General features: G+C 71.2%; 2 protein-coding genes across 4 annotated transcripts; both read right to left on the minus strand.

Annotated features, from left to right (window-relative positions):
* Positions 1-801: 801 nt before the first annotated feature.
* LAMB2 (laminin subunit beta 2) lies at positions 802-10263 on the minus strand. Of its 2 annotated transcripts, none has more exons than XM_038185685.2 (32): positions 10083-10263; positions 9694-9869; positions 9481-9616; positions 9227-9300; positions 8958-9146; positions 8821-8884; positions 8067-8269; positions 7858-7978; positions 7439-7627; positions 7132-7311; positions 6912-7024; positions 6709-6788; positions 6495-6630; positions 6151-6306; positions 5941-6068; positions 5743-5860; positions 5423-5615; positions 5211-5354; positions 4872-5103; positions 4634-4797; positions 4335-4559; positions 3813-4027; positions 3636-3732; positions 3191-3563; positions 2934-3118; positions 2614-2855; positions 2312-2515; positions 2088-2232; positions 1742-1949; positions 1519-1660; positions 1108-1438; positions 802-1016 (listed from the first exon to the last, which is right to left on the minus strand). In XM_038185685.2, the coding sequence occupies exons 1-32, from the start codon at positions 10135-10137 to the stop codon at positions 880-882; spliced, it is 5355 nt and encodes a 1784-aa protein (XP_038041613.2). In that variant the 5' UTR covers positions 10138-10263; the 3' UTR covers positions 802-879. The 2 variants fall into 2 exon arrangements, with proteins under 2 accessions (XP_038041613.2, XP_038041612.2); XM_038185684.2 differs by having other exon boundaries at positions 1108-1444; positions 10083-10262.
* Positions 10264-10443: 180 nt separating this feature from the next.
* On the minus strand, positions 10444-22720 carry LOC113845089 (laminin subunit beta-2). 2 transcript variants are annotated; one of them, XM_038185682.2, is made up of 35 exons: positions 22589-22720; positions 21148-21197; positions 20441-20616; positions 20216-20339; positions 20069-20142; positions 19800-19988; positions 19662-19725; positions 19384-19586; positions 19183-19303; positions 18798-18986; positions 18538-18717; positions 17978-18090; positions 17780-17859; positions 17464-17620; positions 17201-17353; positions 16968-17126; positions 16763-16884; positions 16495-16615; positions 16120-16312; positions 15805-15948; positions 15435-15666; positions 15146-15309; positions 14839-15063; positions 14437-14651; positions 14264-14360; positions 13462-13837; positions 13206-13390; positions 12661-12890; positions 12333-12536; positions 12099-12243; positions 11807-12014; positions 11574-11715; positions 11139-11315; positions 10910-11066; positions 10444-10715 (listed from the first exon to the last, which is right to left on the minus strand). In XM_038185682.2, the coding sequence occupies exons 2-35, from the start codon at positions 21176-21178 to the stop codon at positions 10582-10584; spliced, it is 5484 nt and encodes a 1827-aa protein (XP_038041610.2). In that variant the 5' UTR covers positions 21179-21197; positions 22589-22720; the 3' UTR covers positions 10444-10581. The 2 variants fall into 2 exon arrangements, with proteins under 2 accessions (XP_038041610.2, XP_038041611.2); XM_038185683.2 differs by lacking the exon at positions 22589-22720 and adding an exon at positions 21843-21988.
* Positions 22721-22948: the final 228 nt, after the last annotated feature.

The raw sequence follows: 22948 nt of genomic DNA on the forward strand, positions 1-22948 counted from the left end.
GTCCCCCAGTGCCATCAGCCCTGCTCTGTCCCCCAGTGTCACCTGCCATGTCCCTCAGTATCACCAGCCCTGCCCTGTGCCCCAGTGCCACCAGCCCTGCCCTGTCCCCTAGGGTCATCTAATATGTCCCCCAGTGTCACTGCCATGTCCCCCGGTGTCACCAGCCCTGCTGTGTTCTCCAGTGTCACCAGTCTTGCAAAGTCCTGCAGTGTCACCTGCCCTGTCCCCGAGTGTCACCAGCCATGCCATGTCCCCCAGTGTCACCTGCCATGTCCCTCAGTATCACCGGCCCTGCCCTGTGCCCCAGTGCCACCAGCCCTGCCCTGTCCCCTAGGGTCATTAATATGTCCCCCAGTGCCATCAGCCTTGCCGTACCTCCTAGTGTCGTTTGCCATGTCCCCCAGTGCCACCAGCCCTGCTGTGTTCTCCAGTGTCACCCGTCTTGCAAAGTCCCGCAGTGTCACCTGCCCTGTCCCCGTGTGTCACCAGCCATGCCATGTCCCCCACTGTCACCTGCCGTGTCCCCAGTGTCACCAGTCCTGCCCTGTCCCCAGCCATCCCACAGCCCTTACACCCAGTGTGCCACCTGTCCCCCACACCAGACCCTCCATCACAGCCCCTCAGAAAAACCCTAATCCCACCGTGTCACCTGTCCCCTCCCTGTCATCCATGCCCACAGCAGCCCTATCTATCTGCCCACCCTCAGCCCCACAGCATGGCACCCCGCCCCATGGCAGCGCCCAACCAGGGGTGCTGAAGCCACCAAGGTGTGAACAGAAGCCACGACACGGCACGAGGGACTCTTGCTTGGTAGCTTTATTCACACGCGGGGTGCCCACGGCGGGGGCAGCGGCGGGGCTGGGGGTGGCAGGGCACCCATCACTGGCAGGTGTTGTAGATCTGGACCTGCTGGTTGATGGTGGCCAACACCTCCCTCATCCTGGCCTCCAGCTCGCCCAGCTGCGCCGCCTTGGCGTCCAGCACCACCTCGTTCTGCTCGTACTTCTTCTCCAGCACTGCGGGGGACAGAGATTGGGGTGGGGGGCGACGAGTGAGGCCAGCCCCTCGCCACATCTCCCCCAGCCCAGCCGCCCTCCCCAGCCTCACCTTGCAGCTTCCTCAGCTTGCCCTGGGCGTCCTCCAGCAGCCCGGCGGCCTCCTCCCGCAGCTGCTGCGCCCGGTCGCCCGCCTGCCGTGCGCCCTGCGCCCGGTGCTGCACCAGCTCCTGCGCCGCCCGGTACCGGTCCCGCAGCGGCCCCTCAAGCACCTGCTTGGCCTCCCCGGCACGGTCCCGGGCAACGCTGGCTGCCTCTTGGGCACGCGTGGCCGCCAGGCTGTTGTTGGCACGCTTCACCTTCAGGGCGTCCGTCTGTCCCTCCAGGAGACCGATCCGCTCCATGGCGGCGGCCAGCTGCTGCTCCGCGCCCCTTGCCTGCGCCTGCATCTGGGGATGTCCTCAAATAGGGACGGGTTTTGGGGTGCCAGGGAGCGAGGGAGGGCAGCGGGGAGCGCCCTTACCGTGCCAATGGTGCTCTCGCTGTGCTGGATGTCGGCTGTGGCGCTGCGCAGCGCCTCCTCGGCCATGCCCTGGGCTCGCTGCGCGTCCCCCAGCGCCTGCTGCACCGCCTCGGCTGTACCCCGCACGCCCTCGGCCCGCAACCTGCAGCCGGGGTGGCACGGCCTCAGCGCCAGCCCAGGTTGGGTCCCATTTGGAGCCGTGTCCCCGTGTCCCCACGCTCACCTGGCCCTCTGGGCGTCCTGCAGCAGCTGCCCGGCCTGGCGCACGTCGCCAGCCGTCTGCTCCAGGATGGCGTCCACGCTGGCCAGGCTGCGCACCCGCTCCTTGATCTCCTCGGCCAGGCGGTGGATCTGGGCCGGCGAAGCAGGCAGCGACAGCTCCAGCACCCGGCTGGCCACCACCTCGATGCTCTCGGGGTCAGCCCCCTCCTCTGTGGGGGGGGAGCCATCAGTGTGTGTGCCCCAGGGTAGAGGGAACAGCAGGGGTGGGGGGCAGGAGGTGCAGCACGGTGCAGAGCCACTCGGTGCTGGGCAGGGGCAGCCGTCCCCCCCGGCACAGCGGCACTCACGGCTCAGGAAGGCCTTGACGTGGCTGATGAGGTCCCGCAGCTCCTTGTTGGAGAGCTCCACGCGGGCCCTGGTCTGGTTCGCCTTGTCCAGAGCCGCCTGTGCTCGCTGCCGGGCTTCATCCGCCTTTCCCTTGGCCTCAGCCACCTGGGCAGGGGCAGAGACCCTCAGCAGAGGCACACGTCGCCACCCCACCTGCTTCAACCCATGCCCTTGCGACACGCACCCGGTGGGAGAGCTGGGCCACCTCGCCGGCCGCGTGCCGCAGCTCCTCCTGGGCATGCCGCGCTCGATCCAGGGCGCTGTCAGCCTTGGAGACAGCTCCACCACAGCTCAGCCCCCCGCAGCGCCGTGTCCCATCCTCATCCCGGCACCCAGCTCCCCCGCAGGGGCTCTCGGAGCAGGGCACGTCGCTTGTGGCACCGCACACCTGCAAGAAGAGGCAGGCAGGTAGGTTGGAGCCGTCCCCAGGCGCTGTGCCCTGCTCCCATCCCCACGTCCCCACGTCCCCACGTCCCCACGTCCCACCTTCTCGTTGAGGGGGTGCAAGCTCAGCTCCCGTGCCCTCGCCGCCAGGTCTGTCAGTGCCCGCCGGTTGGCCGCATTCTGCCGGTTAAAATTGTCTCGCCGGCTGGCCAGGAGCTGCTCGGTGCGGCGCCGCGTGGCTGCCGAGGTGCTGACGGGGTTGGGCACGGCGCGGGTGGAGGCATCGGTGCGTTGCTCGGCCTCCTGCGACTCCCTGTGAGACTGACGGATGCTGTCGAAGGCACCTGAGGGAGGTGGGGGCAGCGTGAAACCCCCGTCCACCGCCCCGGCATCCCAGCATGGGGACCCCCGGTGTGGCTCACCGAGGAAATTGGAGGTCTTGAGAGTGTGCAGCCGCTGCCCCAGCTCCTGCAGGCTGTGGTTGAGGACACGGGCGCCCCGGTCCACGGTGCCCAGCACGTGGCTGGCTTTGTAGTTGGCGTCCTGCGCCGCTGTCAGCTCCCCCTCCAGCCGTGTCAGCCTCTCCGTGGCCTCCCCGATCTGCCGCCTGCAAGGGAAGGAGGTGACAGCCCTGCCATCGAGGCTGCCCGGGGAGCCGTGCCCCGCACCAGGTGCTCACCGCAGCTCCTCCGTGGCGTGTGTCAGGTAAGCGGCGGTGGCAGCGGTGGCGTTGCGGGCAGCCACCACGGCCTGCACGGTGGCCAGGCTCTCCTCCAGCCGACGGAAGGTACCCTCGAAGGCGCCAGCGGCCCCGGTGTGCTGCAGGAGGCTGACCCGCTGCGCCAGCGCCCGGGTGCGGGCAGCCAGGTCCTGCACCACCCGGTCCCAGTCCCCGAAGCAGGGGTGGCAGGGCTCGCAGGCGGGGAAGGTGCCGGCAAAGCCCCGGGCGCACTGATCGCAGCGGACGCCCGAAACGCCGGGCCGGCAGTCGCAGTGCCCGCTGCCACGGTGGCACTGGGCGCTGGCAATGCCGCGGGGGTCACAGTCACAGGCTGCGGGGAGAAATGGGGGGGTCAGGGTGCTGGGACCCACAGTACGGCCCCCCTGCCTGCCCCGGCTCTCACCTCGGCACTGCAGCCGCGGGTCGCCCCAGTGTTGCTCCTGGCAGTCGGCGCAGGTCCGGCCCCCAAAACCCGGCCGGCAGGAGCACTGTCCTGTGAACTGCAAGACACAGCACAGCCAAGGCTGGCATCCCCATCCCCACCCCGTCCCTCCAAGCCCCCGTCCCCGGGGCATCTCACCTGGTTGCAGGCGGGTGTCAGGGCGTGCTGAGGGTGGCAGGCGCAGGGCTCGCAGCCCTGCCCGCTGCCCAGGTTCCAGAAGTTGGGGCTGCAGCGGTCGCAGGCCTGGCCCTCCACGTGGGGCAGGCAGCGGCACTGCCCGCTCTGCCGGTCGCACTGGCACTGCTGCGGCCCGCAGGTGCTGGGGTCGGTGCCCAGCGCGTTGCAGGAGCAGCCTGGAAACAGAGGGAGGGCTGAATGGGGACGGGGATAGGAAGAAAAGGGGGAGGAGACCGGGATGGAGACGTGATGGGGGCACAAGTGGGGTGGGATGGGGCAGGATGGAGACAAGTTGGATGGGGATGGGATGAGGACAAAAAGGGGATGGAGTCAAGGTGGCCATGAGGGTGGCGATGGGTGGCAACGGGATGGGAATGGGCACGAGGTGAGGATGGGGATGAGGGTGGGTTTGGGGGAGCAGTGCTGGGGCTGAGCAGAGGAGACAGGGACTGGGCTGGGCTCAGCACGGCCGTGTGTGCTCACGCCTGCAGCTGTGCCGCGTGGCATCCCCATAGAAGCCGGGCTGGCACTCGGCGCAGTGGGGCCCCGCCGTGTTGTAGAGGCAGCGCAGGCAGCGTCCCGTGCGTCGGTCGCACGCCTCCGGATCCGTCATGTCGATGTTATCGTGGCACTGGCAGGGCAGGCAGCGCCCCCCGGGCTGCAGCGGGTCCCCGTAGTACCCGGGTGCGCACTCGTCGCAGCGGGGACCTGCGGGCAGAGAGCATTGGGCAGCACCTGGGGACAGGGACGGGGACACCGAGCGTGCCGCGGCGGGCACCCACCTGTGTACCCGGGGCTGCAGTGGCAGACAACCTGCCGGGAGCGCCCGTCCTGGTAGCAGGAGGCGGCGAAGTGCCGGGGGCTGCCGGGCCCCTCGGGGCAGGGGCAGGGCCGGCAGTGCTGGCCGGAGCCCAGCGCCGGGTTCCCGAAGTGCCCGTTGGCACACCTGGGGGGTGGGCAATCAGCAGGGGCCGGGGCTGCCGCAGCACCCAGCCCCTACCGGGCAGGCTCCCTGCTCACCTCTGGCACCTCTCGCCGTCCGTGTGGTCGCGGCAGCGCAGGCAGCTGCCCGTGCGGGGGTCGCAGTCCTCGGCGTGCCCGTTGCACTGGCAGGGCCGGCAGGCGGGGAAGCCCCAGTGGCCCGGCTGGCAGCGGTCGCAGCGCGAGCCATGGGCGCCCTCGCGGCAGGGACACTGCCCTGTGGTGCTGTCACACACGGTGCTCACCGAGCCCTCGCTGCTGCACTGGCAGGCTGCAAGGCACCCAAGGGTCTGCCCCCAGCAGCCGGCACGCAGGGAGCCCCCTCCCCGCACCCCCAGCTCCGCAGGCTAAGCTCGGGGCACGGCCCCAGGCACTCACCTCGGCACCCGCCGGGCCCGAAGCCGAAGGTGCCCGGGGAGCAGCGGTGGCAGCGCCGTCCCACGACGTTGGGTTTGCAGCGGCACTGCCCGCCCTGCGGCTGGCACTCGGCGCTGAGCGAGCCCTGGGGGTCGCAGAGGCAGGCTGCGGGCACAGAGCAGGTGAGTGCTGGCCACCGCTGTGGGATGCGGGGTGAGCGGGGCCGTACTCACGCAGCGCCCCGTCGTGCAGGATGGCCGAGAGGCTGTGCAGGAGGCTGGAGCAGGGCTCGGCCACGGGAGCCTGCCCCACGCCGTGGAAGTGCTGGGCGCAGCGGTACCGCTCAAAGGTCTCCCGGCGTCCCATGGCACCGGGGTCGCCTGCGATGAACATCTCCAGGGAGGAGTAACGGGGCAGGAGCACCAGCTAGGAGAGGTCAGCGGGACGTCACCTCGTCTCTCCCCACGTCCCCTAATGCTGCAGCCTTTGCGGCACCCTGCACAGCCCCCCCACGCCCCCGCAGGGTGCCGTGCCCCATCCTGTGCCCACTCACCGAATCGATGAGCACGCTCGCGGTGGAGTCCTGCCGAGCTGTGGCACAGCCCAGCTCCAGGCGCAAGGTGTAGGAGACGCCCCGCTCCAGGCAGACGGGCTGGGGCAGCACCACGTACCTGGGGGGGCAAAGCAAAGCCCGGGCAGCTGGGTGCCTCCTGCCAGCCCCGGCTCGGCACAGCCCTGGTGGGACGCTCACCTGGCGCCGGACGGGAGGCTGGTGGAGAGCTGGTCGTCAGCCGGGATGGTGTTCCCGCACGGGCTGCTGGCGGAGACGGGGCTGGGGCGCAGCACCCTCACCCGCACCTCCTTCCAGGGCTCCGGGTGCTGCAGGCAAAGAACGGGACAGAAATCGCTGCACCGAAAGCCCCAGGGCTGCTCTTTTGGGCACGCATCAGTCAGGGCTCACCTGGGGCTCGTAGCGGATGATCACATCGTACTCCATGGAGAAGGGCACGTCGCTCACGTGGAACTCCAGCCAGCTGCCCTCCTGCACGCGGGCAAAGCCTGTCCCTGTCCATGAAGCTGGGCGACCCGTGGGGGGCTCGCGCTCCACCACCGAGCCCTGGGGCAAGGGACATTGTGAGATGGGACCCCAAAAATCCCCTTGGCTCGCAGGCACTGCACAGCCCGGCTGCTGCCTGACACGGCAACGGGGCCAAGCAGTGTCTGCCAGCCTGGGGACCCTGAAAATGTCCTTCCTGGCGCCCCGCTCAGCCTGCATCCCCCACCAGGGACAGCTTTGCCCCTCACCTGGTGCAGCCGGGCATCCTCAGCCTCGTAGGTGTAGTGGTCCAGGTTGATGCGGTAGAAGCCGGGCTCCACTTGCCCGCACTGCCGGCCCACCACGTGGCTGCGGCACCGGCACTGCCCCGTCTCCACGGCACACCTGGCACCCCAGCGGCACCGTCAGCCCCCCGGGGCCGGCAGGGACACCCCTCACACCCTCGGCCGTGATAAAACTCACAGGTTGTCGCGAGCACCTCCCACGTCGCAGTCGCAGGGCCGGCAGCCTTGGAGATCGTGGCTGAGAGCCCAGTGCTCAGGCTGCGGGGAGCGAGGGCATCAGGGAGCGGCCAGCCGCGGTGCCACGGCCCTGAGCGCGGTGCCCAGCCCCTGGCACGGCCCCGAGCGCCTGGCACAGCTCCTGGCACGGCTCCTGGCACTCACCAGGCACTGGTCACAGTTGCGCCCGGTCACCAGCCGCTTGCAGAGGCAGTCACCGCTGATGGGATCGCACCGCCCGCCCTCCGCCACCGTGCCGCGGGGGTCACACCGGCACCCTGCGCAGGGACCCCGTGGCACCCAGCAGGGCCGAGCCACGCGCTCAGCACCAGTGGGTGCCCCCCATACCCCCGGGGGCAGCCCCCGCCCTGGCAGTGGTACGTACGCTGGCAGCCCTGCGGGTTGGCAGCGCTGAGCCCGAAGAAGCCGGGTTTGCAGCGGTCGCAGCGGGGGCCCTGCACGTGCTCCTTGCAGCGGCACTGCCCCGCGATCAGCCCCCGGGCAGGGTCGTCGGCGCCGTCGCACAGCCCCCCGTCCAGAGAGCCCTCGGGGTCACAGTCGCAGGCTGGGGAACAGGCAGGGTCAGCATCCAGACCCCTCGTGCCGGCCCCACAGGTCTGTGACACCGGGACCAGGCGCAGCCTTGTCCCACCCCGTGCACCCCCGGTCCCTCCCCGCAGCCCAGCTCCGACCTCGGCACACGGCGGGGTCCCGCAGGTCCTTGCTGGGGTCCTTGTAGTAGAAGGGCTTGCAGAGGTGGCAGCGGCGGCCCATGGTGTTGTGCTGGCAGCCGTCGCACACAGCCCCGCTGGTGTTCCCCGTGGCCAGGAACACGGCCATGTCGAAGTGGCAGCGCCGCGAGTGCTCGTTGCAGTCGCACCCTGCGGGGACGACACCGCAGCATGGAACACGGCACCCCCAGCCCCCAAATCCTCCACCAGCAGCAGCACCCCCAGTCCCCAAACCCAAGCCACCATACACAGGATGCTGAAACCCCCAAGCAGATGTGCAGCGCCCCAAAATCCCCCAGGACAGCACACAGGACCCCATTCCCAACCCACAGGCACAGGGTGGCTGTGCCATGGTGCCGGTGCCGGCACGGGGCACTCACGACGGCAGGCGTTGGTGCTGGAGCCCTCGGCCGGGCGCCAGGGCAGGTCATGGTAGAAGTCCTCGCAGCGCTCGCAGTTGAGGCCCTGCGTGTGGTGCTTGCAGACGCAGCGCCCATGCACCTGCCGGGACACCGCGGTGAGGGGCTGTGGGACCGGGCACCGCATCCACCCCGCTCCGGCAGGGCACGAGTGCCGCCGGCTCTCCTACCATGCCGTCGGCGGTGGTGGGGGCCCCGCTGAGCGGGGCGCACTCCGAGGCGTGGCCGTAGCAGAAGCAGTTCCCGCGCAGCACCAGCTCGTACAGCGCGTAGTAGTACTTCTCCCGGATCTCCCGCCGCGAGTCCAGCAGGTCGTCCCCCAGCGTGTGCAGCTTGGTGAGGTTCACCCGCAGGTTGGTGACGCGCAGCAGGTCTGCGCAGGGCAAGTGGCAGCGATGGCACGGGGTGGCCAGGCTGCTCACGGCTCCGCCTGTCCCTGCCCCCTGCATGCCATCGTGCCGGGCTGCACGTGGCCGAGAGCCGTGGGGCTCCTGCGCACGCGGTCGCTGCGCCGTGCGCAATGTGCTGGGGTCCCAGCAGGGCAGGACGGCTCCCTGGGGACTGCAGTTTCCCAGCGTCTCAGCCCCGCAGATTCCTCTCCTTTTTTCTTCCAGCCTAAATTTAGCCCTGGCTGGCTGATTAACCCACAGTGTCCTGCGCCTGGTCCGATTCCTCTGCCTGCTACCAACCCCGTCCTGTGCATCTGCTCGGTGTTGGGCTGGGCACCTGCACGGCCGCCCCCATCTCCCTTCGCTGGGCACCCTGCGGTGCCACACTGTCACCCACACCCCGGGGACAGCTTGCAGCCCCCGTGGGCTGGCTCTGTCCCCCAGCCCGCTGTGGGGCTCAGGGCAAGGGAAGAGCAGCCAAAATAGCGGCACCCAAAATAGAGCAGACAGGCGGGAGCCAGGGCTGGCCACTCACCCTGGATGGCAGGGCTGTAGGGGTCGCGGATGGGGATGGAGGGGTCCAGCACGCGGTAGATCACCTGCGGGGAGAAACAGGGTGGGGAGGGGCTGGCAGGGTCCCCGAAGCGTCCCCCGGCACCACCGGGGCCTCACCTCCCCCTCGGTGGAGGGCTCGATGTCGGAGTAGCGGGACTCGCAGACGACGTCGTCGACGCGGCGCGGGGGCCCGCGGGGGACGTGGGGGAAGGCGGCGGCGCAGTCGTAGGCGAAGTAGCGGTACACCTTCCAGCTGCGCCCGAAATCGGCCGAGCGCTCCACCAGCATGGCAGCGGGGCGGAAGGTCTGCGGGGCACAGAGCTGGGACGGGCGCCCCCGGGCTGTGGGGTCCCTCCCGTCCCATCCCGTCCCCCCCCGACACCCACCTTGAAGGTCATGATGAGGTGGGTGAAGTGGAACTCGGCCTCCAGGTCCAGCTGGATGCTGACGTGCTCCACGCCTGCGTGGGGGTGGCACCCGTGACTGCGGGACCCCGGGGGACCCCGGCAGCCGGAGCCCGCCCTGCCTGGCCGTGGCGCAGGGGCGCGTCCGTGCCGGGTGAGTCACAGCTTCCTCGGCATGGGAGGACGGGAAGCGAAGCCCCCCCAGGGACACCCCGCCGCCCCCGTCGGGCACTCACCGTTCTCCGACTGCCACCAGGCTTTCTTGGGGCGGGGGGCGAAGGTGGTGACCACGTTCTCGATGCGGTGGCTGTCGGCGTTGCTGCGGGCGTCGTAGGGGCGCCGCGAGTCGCAGACGAAGCACTTCTTCTCCTCCTGCCAGCGGGGTGGGACGGGGTTGGCGCTGCCCCCCAGCCACCCCGTGCCCTGTCCCGTGACCCCGCTGCGCTCACCTGGAGGTGGCTGACGATGCAGTAGGGCTGGGGTCTCCGCAGCCCGCAGGTGGACGAGGCGCTCAGGCGGGGGGCTCGCCCCACCAGCAGGTCCCCGGTGGCCGGGTAGCAGCTGCCTCGGGCGCAGCCCTGGGGGGCGTCGGGGGCGGCGGCGGCGGCAGCGGCTCCCCCGGGCCCTGGGTGGGCAGGGGGGCGGCTGAGGCCGGGTCCCCCCTTCCCCGTCCCCTTCCCCCGGCTGCTCCCGGGCCGGGAGCGCAGCCCCACCGGGGGCCCCTTCCGCGGCCGCCCGGAAATGCCCCGCCGGGACCGGACCCCCCGCCCGCCGCCCGGCCCCGTTCCAGCACCGGGGGGAGCCCGGGGGGGTCCCGGGCCGGGGGGCGCGCACTCACCGGCCACCAGCGGGGCGAGGAGGAGGAGGAGGAGGAAGGCGGCGGGGGCGCGCATGGCGGCAGGGGGGAGCGCGCGGGGGGGCGCAGGGCAGGTGGCACCCGAGGGGGGGTCCGTGGGGTGCCGGGGGGGTCCCGGGGGGGTCCCGCCGCCCCTCTCCGAAGTTGGCCGCGGGCGCAGAGCTCGGGGCAGGGCGCACAGCGCGGGGCGGGTCCCGGCAGGGGCGGCCCACGCGGGGCCGGGCCGGGGCCGTGCCCGCCCTGCCGGAGGCGGGGGGCGCCGCGGGGATCGGCCACGCGTGACCGCGGCGTGGGGTGGGGTGGGGGGGACGTCCGAGGGGCAGCGAGGGGCCGGACACGGGCAGCCGGGGCTCAGGGCTTTATTTGCAGGTGCAGCCGCGCTACAGATGCCCGCGGGTTTTTTCCACGCGGCGTGGGGAATGTGTCCCGCGTGGAAAGGGAGGGCGGCACGGCACGGCACGGCACGGCCCCGCGGAGCTCCCTAGCAGGTGGCGTAAGCGTTGGCCCGCTCCTGGATCTCCTGCAGCAGCCCCGAGACCTGCCGCTCCAGCGCCTGCAGCTGCGTCGCCTTGGCCGTCATCGCCTGCTCGTTGGCCCCGAAGTGCTGCTCCAGCTCTGCGGGGACAGGCGGCGTGGGCACAGCGCGGGTGGCACCCCCCTGTCCCTCCCTGCCACCCTCACCCATGGGGACGCGTGCTGGGGTACCCCTGGTGGGATGCGGGGAGCACGAGGGGAGACGTGCAAGGGGAGGTGGGCACCGAGAGGGGTCCGGGTGATGGGGAGCTGCCCGCCCCGTGCCGCCCCCTGACCTTCCAGCTTCTTCTTGCTGCTGTTGGCCTTGTCCAGGAGGTCCCGGGCCTCTGCTGTCAGCTCTGTCACCCGCTGCAGGGCGCCGCCAGACACCCCGGCCAGCCCGCTGACCTTGCCTTTCAGCAGCACGTAGCGCTGCGTCACCCGCTCCAGGTCCTGCGAGCACGGGGGCACGGTGAGGCTGAGCATCCCGCACCCGAACCCACCCAGTGCAGGGCTGGGGCTCACCTGGCTCAGCGTCCCCGAGGTGGCGGTGGCACGCTGCGCCCCCTCCTTGGCTTCCTGGGCCATGCGCCGTGCGCCCTGTCCCCGCTCCTGCAGGGCGGCCACGCGCTGTGCCAGCTCCCGCAGCCGCCGCTGCAGCCGCGACTCCTTCCCCTGCAGCGCCTGCAGCTTGCGCTCCGCCTGGGCAGGCACGGGCACGGGCTGCTGGCGGGCACCACGAGACGCCGTGCCCGAAACACCAGCCCTGCATCACCCCGTGCCCCTAGGGTACCCGTGGCACCGGCCCCGTTACGGCTGCCGTGCCCATTACCCGCAACGTGCCACAGCGCTGACCCCATCACCCCCAGCGCACCCAAAGCACCCACCCCGCTCCCCAGCATGCCCAGGACCCCAACCCCAATATCTCCCCAGCGTTCCCACAGCCCCGCTGCCCCTCACCTCCTTGGTGCTGTTCTCGGCAGCCCAAATGGTGTCCTTGGCACTCTGCAGGGCGCTCCCCGCCACCGTCACCTGTGCCTGTGCCATCTGCAGCACGCGCTGCGTCCCCGCCAGCTCGTCCCTCACGCCCTCCGCTCGCTCCCTGCAGTGACACCGGCAGCTCCAGTCCTGGCCAGAGCCCCCAGCCCCCAGCCTCCAGCCCCCTGCCCAGCCGGCACGTCCCCAGCACTCACCGGGCGTCCTGTCCCTGTGCCAGCAGCTCTTTCGCTGCAGCCAGCCCCTGCGCCGTGCTGTTCAGCACCGCGTCCACTCCGTCCAGCTGCCCGATGCTCTCCTGAATCTCCTGCAGCAGCTCCTGGATCCGGCCGGGGCTGCTGGGCAGGGAGATGTTCAGCACGTGCCGGGCCACCAGCTCGATGCTGCCTGGGTCAGCTCCTTCCTCTGTGGGGACATTGGAGCGGGGTGGGCTCAGGGCAGGCACAGCGCCCCGCACCATGCCCCGTGCCCACCCGGTGCCGGCCCTACCAGCCAGGAAGGCCTTGATGCGCTGGATGAAGTCCCGCAGCTTTGCCGTCTCCTTCTCCGTGCGGCTGCGGGCAGCTTGTGACCTCCCCAGCGCCTCCTCCGCTCGGCTGCGGGCACCCCGCGCCAGGTCCTGCACCTCCTGCATCTGGGGACACGAACGGGACAGGCAAGGGGGTGTAAAAGGCAGCAGGACCCATCGAGGGCACGGAGGGCACGTGGGGACACCACCCCTACCTTCTGCGCCACGGCACTCAGCTGTCCCAGAGCCACCTCCAGCTGCTGCGAGGCGTTGCGGGCGCTGCTCAGGGCTCGAGCTGACACGGGCAGGGCCCCCGAGCACCCCGCGCCCCCGCAGTGCCGTGTCCCCACGCTGTCCCGGCACAGGGCTCCCCCACAGGGTGACTCTGCGCAGCTCCGGTCCCCGGGCACCCCGCAGATCTGCAGGGGGGCAAAACGGGGAGATGGGGTGGGCAGAGCACATGGCATGGGGAGAGACCCCCATCCTGGGTGGCCAAATGGCCTAAAGGGGACTCTCCCCCTGCGCCCTTTTATCCCCCCTCACCTTCTCGTTGATCCTGTCCACGCTGAGCCCCGAGACCCGTTTCTGTGCCTCCCTCAGGGATTTCCTCTGCGCAGCCATGCTGCGGCGGAAAGCATCGCCCCGCTGCCGCAGCAGCCGCTCGGCCGCCCGCCGCCTGGCCCGCGCCGCGCTCAGCTTGCCCGCCGTGCCGTTGGCCACCGCCTCTGCCTGCCGCGAGTCCCGCGCCGCCGCCACGATGCTCTGGTAGGACTCTGCGGGTGGAGGGTGCCCCACGTCCCCTGAGTGCCACCGCGTCCCCAGCATCCCGCTGCGGCTCCGTGTCACCCGTGTCCCTGTGTCTCGCCCTGTCCCCAGGATCTCCTGGCTATCCAGAGCCTTCTGCGTCCCATCCTCTCACCACGTTCTGAGTCCCACCGTGTCCCCAAGGTCCCCCACAACCCCAGAGCCCCTCCGTGTCCCTAGGGTCCCTCTATTCTGAGGATCTCCATATCCCCCCATAACCCCTGAGTCCCCAGAACCACAGCACAGCCACCCCCACGTCCCCAAGCCCCTCACAGGACACTCACCCCCAAACCCAGCCGCCGCCACGGTGCCGAGGACACCTTGGAGGTGGGAGGCGGTTCGGTTGAGCCCCCCCAGCTCGCGGCTCAGCCCGGCCAGCCGGTCTCGATGCCGCACATCTCCCTGCTCCAGCTGATCCAGATGTTGCTCCAGCTCCTGCAGCCTCTTCCAGAAGTCATCCAGCTCTGTCCTGTGGGGGCACGGAGCTCTCAGACCCCTCTGGGTGACAAAACTCCCCCCCAGCCCGCAGCGCACACTTGCCTGGTGCCATCCAGCCGCCCGGCCAGCTCCTGCAGGAGGGGGCTGCTGGCGCTGCCCCCCTCTCCCAGCAGCCGCTCCGCGCGCCCCAGAGCCTCCTCCAGCGCCCGCAGGCGGGGGCTGAGCGGGGGCGCAGAGCCCCCCTCACGCAGCGCCCGTGCCCGCGCCCCCAGGCGCCGCAGCCAGTCCCGCAGGCTGCCCAGCGCCACGTCCCAGCGCCCGAAGCAGGGGTGGCAGGGGGAGCAGCGGGGGAAGGCGGCCTGGTAGCCCCGCTGGCAGCTGTCGCAGCGCAACCCCCCGAAGCCCGGCCGGCACCGGCACTGCCCGCTGGCTCGGTCGCACTGCGGGCTCTCGGCGCCCAGCGGCTCACACTCGCAGGCTGCGGAGGTGGGAGATGTCACAGCCTGGCCTCCCCGGGGGTCCCTGTGTCCCCACAGTGCCACCGGGTCCCCTGGGTCATCCATGTCCTTGTAGTCCCACTGTGTCCTCAGCATCCCACTGGGGCTCCAGGGTCGTCCCCATCCCCTGGGTCCCACCAGGTCCCCATGAGCTCACTGTGTCCCAAAGGTCCCTCACATCCCCAGGGTCCCCATATTCCAGCGTACCCCGTATCCCCATGCCCTCTCCCATCCCCAGAATCCCACCACCCACCCAGGGTCCCCCCTGTGTCCCAAGGGTGCTCTATGCCCCCAGGATCACCCTGTGTCCCCAACCCCTCTATCCCCAAGCCCCCTCCTTCCCCAGCATCCCCACATCCCCGGACACCCCACAGCCCCCACACCCAGTCCCCTGGCCGTGCTCCCACCTCGGCACTGCTGCTCGGGATCCCCCCAGTGATGCTCCTGGCACTGGGAGCAGACGCGGCCCCCAAAACCAGGGCGGCAGTGGCACTGCCCCGTGACCTGTGGTGAAAATAGGGTGCTCAGCCCCCTGCTCGTCCAGCCCTGGAGGACACAGGATGCGTGCCGGGGGGCTCACCGCATCGCAGGCAGGGTGCAGGGCGCGGGTGGGGTGGCAGCCGCAGGGCTCGCAGCCCCCCGCTCCCCCCAGGCTCCAGAAGTGGGGCGCGCAGCGGTCGCAGCTCCTGCCCACCACGTGGGGCCGGCAGGCACAGGTCCCGGTGGCACGGTCACAGTCGCAGGCACCGGTGGCACAGTAGGAAGCCAGTGTCCCCCGCGGGTCACAGCTGCAGCCTGCGGGCAGTGTGCAGACACATGGGGCACAGGCAGGGGGGCTCAGCCCCTTACCCCCATCCCAAACCCCCAGAAACCCCCAAAACACCACATCCCCCATCCCCTGCACAACCTACTCGTGTCTCCCTGCCCACCCCAACCTGTGGTGTCACCCCGAGTCCCCACGTGTCCCCGGTCCCCTGCTCACGCCGGCAGCTGCGCTGCAGAGCGTTGCCGAAGTAGCCGTGCTGGCACTGGGCACAGCGGGGCCCGGCGGTGTGGTACAGGCAGCGGCGGCACTGCCCCGTGCGGGGGTCGCAGGCCCCCGGGTCGCTGGTGTCGATGTTGTTGTTGCACTGGCAGGGCCGGCACGCTCCCCCCTCCGTCTCCGGAGCCCCGAAGTAGCCGGGGGAGCAGCGGTCGCAGCGTGGCCCTGTGGGGACACGGGAGGTGGCACCGGGGTCCCGTGGCCGCAGCGCCGGGGTCCCATGGCACAGTGCCCGCCTGCCCCTCACCGGCGTATCCAGGTGCACAGAGGCACACGATGTGGTTCGTCTCCTCGTCGGCGTGGCAGGCGCTCCCGTGGTAGTGCCGCGTGCCAGGGTAACCGGGGCAGGGGCAGGGGCGGCACTGCTGCCCCGAGCCCAGCACTGGGTCCCCGTAGTAACCGTCCTGGCACCTGCAAGGGTGACCGTGAGATCTGCTGGGTCCATCCCATCCCATCCCATCCCATCCCATCCCATCCCATCCCATCCCATCCCATCCCATCCCATCCCATCCCATCCCATCCCATCCCATGCCCACCTCTCGCAGTGCCGGCCGGTGGTGTGGTCGCGGCAGCGCAGGCAGCTGCCCGTGCGGGGGTCGCAGTCCTCGGCGTGCCCGTTGCACTGGCAGGGCCGGCATGCGGGGAAGCCCCAGTGGCCCGGCTGGCACTGGTCGCACTGCCGGCCCACGGCCCCGGGCTGGCAGCGGCACTGCCCACTGCCCGCGTCGCACAGCGGGGACACGGAGCCCTCCGGGGAGCAGGCGCAGGCTGCGGGGTGGCGCGGCTCAGGTCAGGGGGGCCGCCAGGCAGAGCAGCCCCGTGCACGACAGGGGGCTCAGACGGACGGACAGACAGACAGAGGGCCCCCCTGGCATGCCCAGCATGCCGCCAGACCCCACTACTCACGGCTGCATCCCAGGGGCCCGAAGCCGTAGCTGCCGGGGGCGCAGCGGTCGCAGCGGCGGCCGAGGACGTGGGGCTTGCACTCGCACTGCCCCGCCAGTGCCCGGCACACACTGCTGCGGGAGCCCTGTGGGTCGCACTGGCAGGCTGCGGGGTGGCAGGGACACAGCTGGGGATGGGGACACCCCAAAACACGCTGCCACCACCCCCTGCCCTCCCCTGAACCAGGCACGGCACCATCCGGACCCACAGCACCGCGCACGGCTCCGTCATCACCCACCCACGCCCCCCGTGCCCCGTCCCCACGGCCCCACTCACGCAGGGCGCCGTCGTGCAGCAGTGCCGAGACGCTGCACACCAGGCGGGCGCAGGCTTCGGCCAGGGTGTGCGGGGGGGCCATGCGGAAAGCCTCCAGGCAGCGGTACCGCTCCAGCTCCTCGCGCCGCTGCGCCGCGTCGGCCGCCGCCCCGTGGAAACCCGGCAGCTCTGACACGCGTGGCAGCAGCACCAGCTGGGGGGCACCGGGGTGGAAATAGGGGGTATGGGGGCTTGGGGACCCCACACAGGCTGGGGATTCCCATCCTTATCCCCTTCACCATCCCCATCCCTAACCCCAACACCTCCCATCCCATCCCTGCCCATCCCATCCCATCCCTGCCCATCTCCCCACCTGTTCTGAGCCCCCCCCTTTACCGAGTCGATGAGGATGAAGGCTCCGGGGTGGCGCTGGGTGACGCCAGCCCGCTGCAGTCTCATGGTCACCTCGTACGGGGTGCTGGGCTCGAAGCAGAAGGGCCGGGACAGCAGCACGTACCTGTGCAAAGGAAGGCCACCTTCCTGTCCCTGTCCTCATCCCCATGCCCTCGCCTACGTGGTGGGGCTGACCCTGTTCCCATCCCATCCCATCCCATCCCATCCCATCCCCAATCCCATCCCATCCCCATCCCGTGCCCGTGCCCACCTCTGGCTGTGGGGCAGGCTCTCCCGGTACATCTGCTCGGAGGGCAGCAGGTTCCCGCAGCGGGGGCTGGTGGGCAGCACTCGGGAGCTGACGCTCACCACGGCCTCCCAGTCCTCGGCCGACTGCGGCGAGAGACAGGAGCCCATCAGCGCCATGGGGCTGTGCCATGCGGTGCGTGCCGGTTCCGCCCCGCGGCCGCACTCACCTCGGGCTCGTAGCGCAGCAGCAGCTCATACTCCATGGGGTAGGGCACGTCGTCCACGTGGAAAGTCAGCCCGGCCCCGTCCCGCACGCGGGCGAACCCCAGACCCGTCCAGGTCACCATGCGCCCGGCCCCGTCCCGCAGCACCGGCTCCACGTCGGGCTGGGCACGGCACCGAGCTCAGCCCCGGACGCCCGCTGAACCCCGCTGTGCCCCCACCTCCCCCCGGCGCTCACCTTGGGGGGCTGCTGGCGGCTGCGGCGCAGGGGGGCGCGGGGCTGGGGGGCACGGCGGGGGCTGCGCTGGGGCCGCTGGCGAACCTTCCGCCCCGCCGGCTCCCCGGGGCGCTGCTGGGGGCAGTCCTGGGGCACCTCGGCACGCACGGCGCCCTGCGGGGACGGGGACAGCCGTGCACAGGGGGGGTCATAGACAGGGCACGGGGACGGCCGTGCGTGGTGCACGGTGTCCCCGTGCACGGTCCCGGGCTGGGGACACTCACCGGGAGCTGGGGGTGGTCGGGTCCGTGTCCCGTGGCTTGCTCGGCCTCGTAGGTGTAGTGGTCGAGGGGGGCGCAGAAGAAGCCGGGCTGCACCTGGTCGCACTGCCGGCCCATCAGGTGGGGGCGGCACGGGCAGGCCCCGTCCTCCATGGAGCACCTGGGGTGGCCGTGGGTCCCTCTGTCCGTCCTTCTGTCCGGCTCTGCCCTCACCCATCCCTGCACCCCTCCATCTCCAAGGTTGGAGACCCCCTCCCTCCATCCCCTTCTCTCCCCGTCCCCGTCCCCCCCGGTCCCCGTGCCCGCCGTGGGACCCCACCGGTTGCTGTAGGCTCCCCCGAAGTCACAGGAGCAGGGCCGGCAGCCCCCCACGTCGTAGCTGAGGCCCCAGAACTCGGGCTGCGGGGAGATGGGGGAGATGTGGGGCAGGCGTGGGGCTCGGCCGGGCCCTGGGGAGGTGCCGTGGGGGGGAGCAGGGTGCGTGGGGCAGGGCTGTGGGGCCGGGGCACTCACTCACCACGCACTGGCTGCAGGAGCGCCCGGCCACGAAGCGCTTGCAGTAGCAGTCCCCGCTGATGGGGTCGCAGGGGGAGCTGCCCGCCACCGTGCCCCGCGGGTCGCAGCGGCAGGCTGACAGCCACACGCGCGTGCACACACACACGATGGGCTGGCACACAGCGCCACAGCCCCCAACACCCCCCAGTGCTCCCAGAGGCGTTCAGCGGCAACCCCACAGCCCTCCCTCATTGTTCCACACCCTTTGGTGCCCCACATCTCCATCCCTCGCCCTTCAGTCCAACCCCTCCATCTCCATCCCTCCATCCCCATCCCTCCATCCCAGCCAATCCAACCCCATCCCCACCTCTCCATCCCCATCTCCACCCCTTCATCCCAACCCCTCCATCTCCACCCCTCCATCCCCATCCCCACCTCTCCATCCCCATCCCTCCATCCCCATCCCTCCATCCCCATCCCTCCATCCCCACCCCTTCACCCCAACCCCTCCATCCCAATCCCAACCCCTCCACCCTGATCCCCTCCCTCCAGCCCCCTTGCCCACCCCCATTCCCAGCTCACGCTGGCAGCCCTGTGGGTCTCCCTGGCTGAGGCCGTAGGCTCCGTGCCGGCACCGGTCGCAGCGGGGCCCGGCCACGTTCTCCTTGCAGCGGCACTGCCCCGCGATCATGCCCAGCGCCACGTCCGTGTGCGCATCGCAGGCGCCCCCATCCAGCGAGCCCGCGGGGTCACAGTCACACGCTGCGGGGACACCACGGGAGCTGGGGCTGGCGGCACCGGGGGGCGTGGGGACGGGGGGTGGCGGGGCCAGGGGCACTCACGGGCGCAGGCGGTGGGCGCGCGGATGTCGGAGCGCGGGTGCCGATAGTAGAAGGGCTTGCAGAGGTGGCAGTGGCGGCCCATGGTGTTGTGCTGGCAGCCGTCGCACACGGCCCCGCTGGTGTTCCCCGTGGCCAGGAACACGGCCATGTCGAAGTGGCAGCGCCGCGAGTGCTCGTTGCAGTCACACCCTGTGGGGACAACACGGTGGCATGGCACGCGGCACCCCCAGCCCCCAACCCTGAGCCAACACATGCGGGGTGCCAAAACCCCCAAGCAGATGTGCAGGGCCCCCAAATCCCCCAGGACAGCACACAGGACCCCATTCCCAACCCACAGGCACAGGGTGGCTGTGCCATGGTGCCGGTGCCGGCACGGGGCACTCACGGCGGCAGGCGTTGGTGCTGGAGCCCTCGGCCGGGCGCCAGGGCAGGTCATGGTAGAAGTCCTCGCAGCGCTCGCAGTTGGGGCCCTGCGTGTGGTGCTTGCAGACGCAGCGCCCGTGGATCTGGGGGGGGGAACACCCGGCTCAGCCCAGACGCCAGGCCCTGTGGGGCACCGTGTCGAGCTGTGCCGTGCCAGCCTCACCATGCCGGGGACGGACGGTGGGGCGCCGGGTGCAGGGGCACACTCGGCGGCGTGGCCGTGGCAGAAGCAGCTCCCGCGCAGCACCAGCTCGTCCACGGCGTAGTAGTACTTGTGCAGCACCTCCCGCCGCGAGTCCAGCAGGTTGTCCCCCAGCGTGTGCAGCTTGGTGAGGTTCACCCGCAGGTTGGTGACGCGCAGCAGGTCTGCGCAGGGCAGGCAGCAGGCTCAGTGCCCGCCGTGCCTCCCCAGAGCCCCCATCCCGCCCCTCCACCACGCACCCTGGATGTCGGGGCTGTAGGGATCTGCCACCGGGATGGAGGGGTCCAGCACCTTGAAGATCACCTGGGGGTGGGATGAAGAGGGTCAGCACCGACCCTGCCCCGCTCCCGCCACGCTGCCGCGGATCCCCCACGCACCTCCCCGTGGCTGGAGGGCTCGATCTCGGAGTAGCGCTGGTCACACAGCACCTCGTCGATGTGCCCCGAGGGCTGGCTGGGGATGCCGGGGAAGAGCTTGGAGCAGTTGTAGGCGAAGTAGCGGTACACCTTCCAGCTGTGCCCAAAATCGGCCGAGCGCTCCACCAGCATGGCAGCGGGGCGGAAGGTCTGCGGGGCACCGAGCTGGGACGGGCGCCCACAGGCACCACGCGGCCACCTGGCACCGTGCCGCACCGCGTCCCCGTTACCTTGAACTTCATGATGAGGTGGGTGAAGTGGAACTCGCCCTCCAGGTCCAGGCGGATGCTGACGTGCTCCACGCCTGCGGGGAGGGACGGTCACGGCCAGGCTGGGGCAGGCACCCCCCCGCGGGGACACCCCCTCCCCGGCCTCACCGTTCTCCGACTGCCACCAGCTGCGCTCGCCGTGGGGGCCGTGCAGGTAGATGACGTTCTCGATGCGGTGGCTCTCGCGCAGGGACGGGTCCCGCGAGTCGCAGGTGAAGCATTTCTCCGAGTCCTGTGCCGGGAGCGTCACCCTGGGGTGGGCGGCCGGGGGCTGCACCGGCTCACGGTGCCGTGCCGTGCCGTGCCGTGCCACGCCGCGGGCTGCGGGCTCACCTGGAGGTGGCTGACGATGCAGTACTCCTGGGGGCCGTGCAGCCCGCAGGTGGACGAGGCGCTCAGCCGCTGGGCTCGCCCCACCAGCAGGTTGCCGGTGGCCGGGTAGCAGCTGCCTCGGGCGCAGCCCTGGGACGGGTCAGGCTCTTCCCAGCCCCCCACTGCTGGCACCCCCGCTGAAAAAGGGGCAGGGGCACGGGCTGGGGGGCTGCACCAGGACCCCACACCCCCTGTGCACGCGCTGCGCCCACCCCACCCCCAGGCACGCCGTCCCACCCCGTCCCCTGTCCCGACCCACTGATGCAGCACCAAGCTCCGTGACCCGGAAAGGTGCTGGCAGCGCCGCCGGGGCCTCGTGACCGGGGGGCAGGGAGCGGGGCCGGGGGGGGCAGCGTGGGTGAGCGGGGCACTGGGGCCGGGGGCAGGGTGCGGGTGTGCTGCGGGTGCTCGCATGGGGCCCCTGGCACGCAGAGCGCTGCAGGGGGGAGCCGGGAGCCAGGTCAGGCGCTCGCTAATCCCGCAGGGCTCAGCGCAGCCCAGATTCCTCTGGGATTCCTGGCTGGGATTTGCAGCGCCCAGGCTCTCAGTGACTCGGGGAGCATCAACACGGCCACTACTGCCCATGGCCACTGCCCCGGAGGGGTCCCAGGACCACCCCAGCCGTGGGTGTGCAGCCACACATGGGGCACAGCGGGGCCGGTGCTTACCCAGGAGCAGAGCGAGCGCCAGGACATCCATGGGCAGCCGCGGGCTCTGCCTGGGGGACACAAAAATGATGCTACAGCGCGGGCACAGCTGCCAAGGCCTCTCCCAGCTCCGGCACAGCCACACACCGCGGGGAGCAGGGGGTCGGCAGCACCCACCCCCACCCCTGACTGCACCCACGGGGCTCCGCGGTGCAGCCCCCCCAAGCCAGACCCCACACGGGCAGTGCCGTGCCCCTTCCCACAGCCCCCGGCAGTGCCCGTCCCCGTCACTGTGTCCCGCTCCAGCACCGCTGTCCCCAGAGGGTCTCAGGGACACCTGGGGACAGGAGCCAGCAGCGCCAGAGCAGGCTGGGCAAGGACATCCCTGCAGCTGGCCGGGGTCCCGCTGTTAAATTTAGGCTCGAGTTGCCTTTTGTGCTTTCTTCTCTCCCGTTACCGCCTGTTTCCAACCTCGCAAGTGCTGGATCAAAGCCTGGCCCCGGCGCTGCCTAAACACAGCTTTCCTGTCCCCGCGCGGGAGCCAGCCCGGGGCAGGGGGCCCGGGGGACGCCAGGGCCCGAGCCCAGCCGGACGCCCACGCTCTGCCCTGGCGCCAGCCACGCTCGAAGCTGCGCCAACACGGCGGGAGATGCCGCACGAGGCCGCGTGCCCGCGAGGGGTCCCCGAGCCCCGTGAGCCCCCCGGGCCGGCGGTACCTGGGTCCTGCTGCAGCGTGCGGGGCCGGAGGCGAGGGCCCGCTGCCCACGGGCTGGGTGTGCAGAAATGAACCCGGGCGAGAGAGGCGATGGGAAAGCAGCGGGCGGCTCTCCGGGCCCCCCGCCCTGCGCACGATTCTTATTCAAATGCGCTGCCCGCTGAAAGGGACGGCGGTCTCCAGGCTACGGGAATGTCACTGCCGATTCCTTCTGCCTGGAGGCCCTCGCCGCCCGCCCGCCAGCGGGGATGTGGGGGCCAAGCCCGGCCAGGCGTCGGCAGCCCGGGCACGCCCCGGCCCCGGTGGGGAACAAAAGGTGCCTCGTGGGCCGGCAGCACTGCGTTCCCCGGGGCTCCCGGCTCAGCACGGCGGGAATGCGCCTGCCACGGCTTGCACCGGGGCGGCACGGCGGGACGGGCGCCCGATGCTCTGGGAACCGTCTGGTGTGGCTGTTTGTGGGGCCAGGCCATGGACCCACTTCCTTCCTCAGCTGGGAATGCCCCACGGCACGGGCAGCGGCACGGCTCTGCATCGAGGGTGTGCCGGGTACCCGCATGCCCAGGGGGTGCCCACCCTCCCCACGGACGTGTCCCGTTGGGTGAAGCCCGGCTCGTGCCCACCCCAGGACGCACCCAGTGGGTGTGGGAGGACCCAGCCCCTTTCCACAGGGTCCCCACAGCCCCTTCCTTGTGTGCCCACTCCCAGGGCGAGGGGTTCCATGCCCCGGGGCTCCGCGTCGGCTCCTACCTGTGCGCACGGGGCGGGCACGGCGGGCAGGTGGCCGTGCCCCGGGTGGGCTGCGGAGCGGGGCCCCCACGGCACCCGCTGGGCTCGGGGCTGGGCTCGGCTGCTTGTTCCTGGAGGAGGGCGGCAGGCGCCTGTCTCCTCCTCCGTGAGCCGTGCCAGGCGAGGGGAGGGACCTGCCTGCGCCGAGGTTTAGCCAAGGTGAGGCAGAGGCCAGGTGGCCCACGCACGACGTGAGGGTGCCCCGTGGGCTGGCCGGGAGCTGGCGCGATGTCCCCAAGGGCTGCCGTGCCCGGCGGTGCGGCACCACCAACGCGTGGCACAGCCAGGACTCACCGTGCAGGCCCGCCCGTGCCTATGCAG

This window comes from Anas platyrhynchos, chromosome 13, assembly GCF_047663525.1.
Source record: "Anas platyrhynchos isolate ZD024472 breed Pekin duck chromosome 13, IASCAAS_PekinDuck_T2T, whole genome shotgun sequence".
NCBI classification, from domain to species: domain Eukaryota; kingdom Metazoa; phylum Chordata; class Aves; order Anseriformes; family Anatidae; genus Anas; species Anas platyrhynchos.